The 8381-nt window shown below is 31.3% G+C and overlaps 1 protein-coding gene across 1 annotated transcript; it reads right to left on the bottom strand.

Annotated features, from left to right (window-relative positions):
* Positions 1–579: 579 nt before the first annotated feature.
* Positions 580–1491, bottom strand: LOC129892421 (protein SMALL AUXIN UP-REGULATED RNA 51-like). The gene has a single exon (XM_055967989.1). The coding sequence runs from the start codon at positions 1422–1424 to the stop codon at positions 924–926; it is 501 nt and encodes a 166-aa protein (XP_055823964.1). The 5' UTR covers positions 1425–1491; the 3' UTR covers positions 580–923.
* Between the last annotated feature and the right edge of the window lie 6890 nt (positions 1492–8381).

Genomic DNA, 8381 nt, shown 5'->3' with positions numbered 1-8381 from the left:
AACTTGCAAACATTATCAAAAAGTCAGGATAAGAATATGACACATATTTTATCTCATTCATTCTTCGATCTTTATCAAAGAGAAAAAATCTTTTCAGAAATGAGGCCGACGTGACGTAAATTTATTTAAATTAGTTGAATTGATCTAATTCGAGATATCATGAAAATAATTTGAAAAAACCTTTATTAAAGATTATCGAGCATGTAACTCCTTTAGATATCACACTTTCTTATCTTTTTTTGGACTAGGAGCTTTAATATTAATATTTAGACCTCCAAAGGCAAAAAAAAAAACATGAGCATAATAAATAAGTGTAAGACCATCCAAAACTGTTGCAATTATTTGGGTGAAATCAATTCCTTCTGAATATTTAGATACTAATTAATTATTTGAACCAATTGCATAAGAAGTAAAAATGATTTATTACCACAACAATTTGATTGGAAAATCACAGATTCTTAAGGTCACTTCAAATATAGAATCCACCTAAAAATAAAGGAAAGCATATGACAAATCCCAACACAAAAATCATACTCAATCAATTTTTTAAAAAATATAATAACACCAAGATTTTTGAAATTCTAAAGTCAAAATATGAATATTACATTAATTACTCATCTTAATAATGATAATAATAGAATAATAATCATCAGCCACTTTCTGACTCTGTCACCACCACCAGAACAAATACATTAATTGTCTGGGGAAAATAGCACCTAATTAACAACCTTTTAAAAAAATAATTAAAATTCACCCACATCTCATTGGAACCCAGCAAACCTTCAGAAAATTAAATTCTGGGTTCAAGGATGGTTTTAAAAATAAAAACCTAAAAAATTAAAATAAAAAGACCTAATTAACCCTAGAGCCTCCTCCTTCAAGAAACTGAACCGGACCGGACCGGGCTTTTAAAAAACCCCGGTTTAAACACTAGCATTCGGCAGAAGAGGAGCAAATCCATTTGAAGCAGCTTCTTTACAAGACTGATCTAAAGATTCAAAACCCACTTCAGTAATCATCTTAACAAGCTCATCCAAATTCAAAAAACCGAACCGGTCCTCATCCCGGTCCAGTAACCTTAATATCTCCGAAAAGTACTCAACTTCACAAGGCAAAACTAACCCACCGGTTCTCTGATACCCAAACTCCTCCTCCGCCTTATCGAGTAGAGATATAAACACGGGGAGGTTCAAGAACCGGGTTGGAATAACGAACCGGGTTCGTTCTAGACCTATATAAACCGCTAAAGATCCTGAAGGTGTGCGCCGGCGGTTCGAACCGGATAAGGCCGGTTCGTCTGAATCGGATGAAGAGTATGACAAGACGCCGCGGCGCTTAAGGGATTTGTTTTTCCAACGTTTAACGACTTGTTTAAGTCGAACAATTTTGGTAATCATGTTTACTTTCTTAATGGCAGAAGACATTTTTGTGAAATTTTTATGAAGAGAGAAATGGGGAGAGTGAGTGAGTGAGTGAGAGGGGGATGTTTGGTGTTTGGAGACTTATTATTATAGAGGGAAAAATTGAAGAGTTGAGGTGGGGGTGTTAAGTAGGGTAGGGGGTATGTAGAAAAAGTGTAGTACTAAATTCCTTTGAGTTGTTTTCTTCTTGTAACATTGTAATTTGATTTGACCAAACATAGCTTTCCAAACATCTTACCTTACCAATTTCATGAACCAGAAAAAGAGCTTTATTGGTTGGAAACAAATTCTTTCGAAATTATATATTTCAGAATTTATTATTTTATATTTAATATTAGATAAAAATAATATTATAATTTTAAAATAAAGTAATTTATGATTTTATTTCAACTAAATATGAGATAAATTCATTTTAAAATTAATTTTTGAATTATTATGTCTTATCCCTCCTTTCAAATGAGCTTTAGGGGGTAGTTTGGTAGCTGAATAGCAAACAAGTTATTCATGTATTATTTTTCGTATAACTTATATGACTTTTGATAGGTACCTCCACCAGCAAGCAGCAGCGGAGTGAATCATAACGTTTCGATTTGGGGGTCAGAGCAGAGGTTGTAGTATCGTAGCTAATGCTCTTTGATCACTATCACGAGATTTGACTATAGCTAATCAATCTCCTGCTTTCATGGAGTTTGGAATCTTAATGCTATCTTAGAGCGGATCTAGAAATCCCCAAATAGTGATAGTTGGCTTGGTGAAATCCGATAATCGATTGGCTTTAGAAAGGCGAAAGGCGGCTTGCCCAACCTAGACATTGTAACTGAAAGTCCTGTCTACTTCTCTTCTAGGCTTAGGGTAGTCCTAGACTACCTTCTTCTTTGCTGGCTTGGGAAAGACCCTCGGGCTATGGATCCCACTAATAGAATAAGAAATAAGTTATTTATGTAGAAAAATTAATATGATGTTTGATTTACAATTTAGAAACCCGCATAACTAATATACGTATAAGTAATGAGGGAATATATGCATTATTTTATACAGGATAAAAAGTGAAATAACTAATATATAAATAATTAATCCATGCATAACTAATACTTGCATAAATAATACATGGATTTACTCATAAATAATGCCTACATACTCGCATAACTATAACTAGCTATCAAACGACCCCTAAGGGATTGTTTTGTTGGGGATAAATTATCTCAAAATTAATTATCTCGGGATTTAGTTATTCTAGAATTATTATCCCACCCTCAATATGGGATAAAAAAAATTATAATTCTGAAATAAATTAATCTGCGATTTTTTTCTCAATCAAATATGAGATAAACTCATCCTAAAATTAATTATGTCTTATCCTTCCTACCATACGAGCCCTAATGATTTGTTTGCTTGATTATGTTAGAAATTTGGCACACTGTGCCAACTTATCCATAGAATTGGTATATAATAGCCAAGTTTTAATTCTTTGGCATAAAATTGTCTTTTTCAGACTTATTACCCAACTAAATTAGCATTACTTGACCCAAAACGCTTGAGTAAATTAGGTGTCTTTTCTATTTTCTATTTCTCTACCACTTTTTCTACTTCTCTATCTTAAAATTTCTATTCTACCTATCTTTTTCTCCTAAATCTCTCCACTAAAACTCAATTACAATAGTGAATCTTCAAAATAGGTAACTCGAATCACACCCTATCTTTTGTATATTGATTGTGTGTGATTTTTTTAAAAACAAAAACTAGGATTTTGGGGTTCTCTAATTAGAGTTGAGAGTCCTACAATTTTTTGTGTGTTTGTTTTGGGTTGTAACCTCGATGGGGAAGAATAGTCTTCAAGGGAAGTTACCAAAAATTGGGGTAATGACTTCAATTTTAAAGATTTTTCACCTACAATATCAATTTTACTATATACAAGATAATCTTGATATTCAAATCGAAATAAAAATTATATTGTAGTTGAACATGATCTCTATGAACATGATTATACATATCAATATCCTTTGAATGAAGGTGACCACATTGTCGATGTATGCAATCCATATATTATAGTTGTATACATCAACTAAATGCATATATAGAATATCCACGCAACAAATTATGCATATTAAATATAAAAGAATTCGAGAACAACGTAATATAAAAGAGTTTGAGAATAAAGAGCTTTTACAGTTTAAGCCCATATGATGATAAAAACTTATATTTAATCAGAAAATGTAGAATGTATATTATAAATGATTATGTGACTATTTATAATGAAATCCTATGGAGAATCCTCCATCAAACTCGCCCTCACAAGACCCTTACGCAATGACGATATCCTCAATTGTATAGCGGCTAACGAGAATTTCGACCTCTTTCATGATAGACTCGACATTCAAAGTCAAAGAATTCTTTATTTTAATTTAATAATAAAATAAAGGAACTTTGCTTGCTCTTCTCTCTTTTTTCTATTAAACTACGAAAAGCACTTAGGCTTGCACACTTATCTCGTCGTTTATCTTGTTCAGATATGATTCGAAATTCGATCACTTGTCTTCGAAACTAGATTGTCTTTATTGGCATAATACCGATCACAATAATATCAACTTTGAATTCTTTTCGAACTGGATTTCCTTTGCCGATCTTATCCCAAAGAGGTAGTTTCATACTATCTTTATTGGACCGTTTTGACCAATCACTCTCGCCATATGTCATTGCATCATTTGTCAACCTATCCAAAATTGTTTTCACCTCATGCATGATCATTGACTGAATAAGAAAATATCTCTCTTTCTTATTCTTTAATGAATAGTTAGGTCTTTAGGTTCATGAATGGTAGATGCATTTTATATGCATGTATAAAGTTGAAGATTTTACTTCAAGATCCAAAATATCGTAAGGTCAGATTTGAAATTCTTAGAATTAGAAAATGAAAAATAATACATTAGATTTGAATTATTTCCATAACATTCACTTATTAAAGTTTTGAATATCAAACGATTAAACTATGTTCCTTATCTTAAAAATAAATATGATACGAAAAAGTCAATATTCATCTAAAGATGAAATTGCAATTATATTAGTTAGTCAAAAGCTAACCCAAACTACTCCCTCCTCCCCCATGCACACAATAAAGGAGAAATTTGCATTAGCCAATTACTAATCAACTACCGTTTCAGTAATTACTATTTGTAGCAAATTTCTATTGTCAGACAATTGTATTTTAGTGTATTCGCGCAATGAGTATTATTTGTGTCATCGTTATAATATGTATCACTTGTAATATAGTTTTGTATCAACTATATTTGTTCATACAATGAATACAGGACAAAATACAAAAAATATATGTGTATATAAGGACACAAGCAATAATAATACACGGGGATGGTATTCAGTCGCTCTAGGATGATATTCAGTCGCTCTAATTTCACCTGTATTCATTCTCTCTACTGTATCAATTGTTACTAGTTTGTAACAGTCGTATTCGTTCTGTTTAATTTCACTTGTAATCATTCATAGCTACTGTTCAATTGTTACCCGATCTATGCTATACTATCTCGAAGGATAATAATAATAAGAAAAGTATCTCTAATTTTTAAAAGTATATTTATATATATGATAAATATAGTCTATAAGTTAGTTACATAATTTTTCCATTTTTTTTTGTCTTTTGTATATAGAAAACCCTGTCACATAGTTTGAGTATTAAAAAAAAAAGCAAGATATCAACTTGATTGGCTGAAAATAAAATATTGTCACAGAATATATTATAGTTCTACAGCAAAAATTGTACACCCAATTAATTCAATTGATACAAAACTTCTCAAGCAGTAATTTTATGCTTATGATTAATTAATTGAAGAAAGAAAATTCATATTTGTCAGAATAGTTGTGAAAACAGTACATCCAATAATACATATGGTACTGCACATGTCAAACATATACTTGATTAGATGCGAATAGAATAGGCTTAATACATACTCGGACTTTAAATTTGATAGATATTCTATTTAGATACTCGAACAAAGTCATATTTCAATTGAACACTCCAACATTTAATAAAGTGATCCAATTAGATATATTTAATTCAAATTCTGAAAATATTTTTGTGCGTGTTTTTATTCGTCTATTAGATAGTTAAATTAACGGCATAAAATATGTCATCTCATTTAATTTTATATATTAACCTTATGACTTACTGATATAAATGTGTATAATTAAAGAAAATAAGATATTTTATGTGGTCAACTTAATTACCTAATAAGTGAATGAGAATTAACACACATACCAAAAAAAAATTAAAATTTAAATCGAAAGTGTCTAATTTAAACACTTTATTAAGAGTTAAGTGTTCAATTAAAATATGACTTAGCTTAAGTGTCAAAAATAATATTCCGTAAGCGATTGATCATGTAGTAAGCCAATAAAATCTGACACTAATATTATATGTCTGATTAATTAATTTTTCACTTTAGTGTTAATGCACTTAAACGAATTACTGAATGTAGTCAATGTAGGTTAGCACTCCAAATACTTTGACCATAAGCAAATCCCAAAAAGACTTGACTTTAAAAAATAATCAATCAAGTTGATTAGTTTAAAATTCACTAAAATTATTGTATTTTCTATTATTGTAGTAGTTCTATTACGTTGTACACTCTTTATATGCGTATGGTACAAGACTTGCCAAGCATATATTAATTTGGTGTAAGAAAGACGAATGATATAAATATTAATATTTTGGATTAATTAATCTTGCAATAAGTGTGAATGTATTTTAATTAATTAGCAAATTCGAGGAGGGATTTACAGAATATACGGTCCATTAACATGCAGGTGCCTAGACAAAAGTGAAGAAGACGAAGAAGGAGGACCTATTTTATTTTTAAATCGAACAACATAAAAATAAACAACTAATAATAATATGAAATAGTTAGTAACAGTAAGTTCACATGTCACATGACTTAATGTTTGAATTTGTCAACGACTTTTAAAAAGAATTGACAAGGAAAAAAGTGATGCTACTCTCCTGGTATAAGGACCATTCAATTGTTTGTTTATTACTCCATTATCTTATATTAGTTGTGTGATAAATTAACTAACTTAACAATTTTATAAAGGAGGAAGAGTAAGAAAATATAGTAACAATTTTACTGCCAAAAACATAGGCTATTTATAGACAGGAAAAGTTAGAAAGGAAGAAAAAAATAGTGGGCAAATTGCCCACTTTAAGTGGACCCCACACAACACTTGCAAGTGGACATCCAATTCATTGTCCATCTTGCTTTTTAACACTCTCCCTTGGATGTCCACGTGAAATGTGTATCAATAAAAACTTTACAAAAATAATATATATAGTTATTCTGAACATCCATAGATGTTGTGCCTCGTTAAAACCTTACTAGAAAAAATCCAATGGGAAAAAGCCTAGTGAAGAAATAAAGAGTACACATATCTTGTAATACGCCTTGAGTGCTGCCTCATTAAAAACCTTACCAGAAAAACTCGATAGGATAAAACCTTAGCTAAGGGAAAAAGAGTACAACGCGTATTTTGCTCCCCTTAATGAAAACATCACTTAACATCTCGAAGACGACGCATTTCAATTTTGTATCTCATTTTCTCAAAGGTTCAAGTTGACAATGCTTTGGTGAACATATCTGCTAAATTGTCACTTGAACGAATTTGTTGGACATCTATTTCACCATTTTTTTGAAGATTATGAGTGAAAAAGAATTTTGGTGAAAAATATGTTTTGTTGTGTCTCCTTTGATGTATCCTCCCTTCAGTTGAGCTATACATGCAACATTGTCTTCATACAATATTGTTGGAGCGTCTTTTGTCAAAGAAAGGCCCATGTTTCTTGAATGTGTTGAGTTATTGATCTTAACCAAACACATTCTCGACTTGCTTCATGAATGTCTATTGTCTCTGCATGATTTGAGGAAGTGGCAACCATAGTTTGCTTTGTTGAACGCCATGATATAGCTGTACCACCACATGTAAATAAATAGCCTGTCTGCAATCGACCTTTATGGGGATCAGATAAATATCCCTCATTTGCGTAACTGATCAATTGTGACGTGAAATTATTTGAGTAAAACAATCTCATATCAATGGTACCTCGAAGGTATCTGAATATATGCTTAATTCCATTCCAGTGTCTTCGTGTTGGACAAGAACTAAATCTTGCTAACAAGTTTACTGAGAAAGCTATATCTGGTCTAGAATTGTTGGCTAGATACATTAATGCACCAATTGCACTAAGGTATGGTATTTCAGCACCAATAAGTTCTTCATCATTTTTATGAGGTCGAAACAGATCTGTATTAATATCAAGAGATCTAACAACCATTGGGGTACTCAATGGGTGTGCTTTATCCATATAAAACCTCTTTAAAATATTTTCAGTATATGTTGACTGATGAACAAATATCTCATTTGTAAAATGTTCAATTTGTAGACCAAGACAAAATTTTGTCTTTTCAAGGTCTTTCATTTCAAACTCCTTTTTCAGACATTTTACTGCTTTTGAAAGTTCTTCCGGAGTTCTAATAATATTCAAATCATCAACATATACTGCTATTATGATAAATTCAAATCCATACCTTCTCATAAAGACACAAGGGCAAATTGGATAATTTTTATATCCTTCTTTTAGCAAATATTCGCTAAGACGATTGTACCATATTCGCCCTGATTGTTTCAACCCATACAAGGATTTCTGAAGCTTTATTGAGCAATTTTCTCAAGAATCCTTGTATGCTTCAGGCACTTTGAATCTTTCGGGAATTTTCATAAAAATATCGTGGTCCAATAAGCCATATAAATAGGCAGTGACCACGTCCATTAAGTGCATTTCAAGCTTTTCATGAACTGCCAAATTCATTAGATACCTGAAGGTAATTGCATCCACCACATGGGAATATGTTTCCATATAGTCAATGTCAGGTCTTTGCGAAAAATCTTGGGCTACAAGTC

Source organism: Solanum dulcamara, chromosome 6, assembly GCF_947179165.1.
Source record: "Solanum dulcamara chromosome 6, daSolDulc1.2, whole genome shotgun sequence".
Classification (NCBI taxonomy): Eukaryota; Viridiplantae; Streptophyta; class Magnoliopsida; order Solanales; family Solanaceae; genus Solanum; species Solanum dulcamara.
Note: the sequence above shows the minus strand (reverse complement) of the source record. Positions and strands in the feature narration are given on the sequence as shown.

Bases quoted from the DNA above. Each gene is read 5' to 3' on its own strand.
- LOC129892421 (XM_055967989.1), bottom strand. From the start codon at position 1,424: ATGTCTTCTGCCATTAAGAAAGTAAACATGATTACCAAAATTGTTCGA.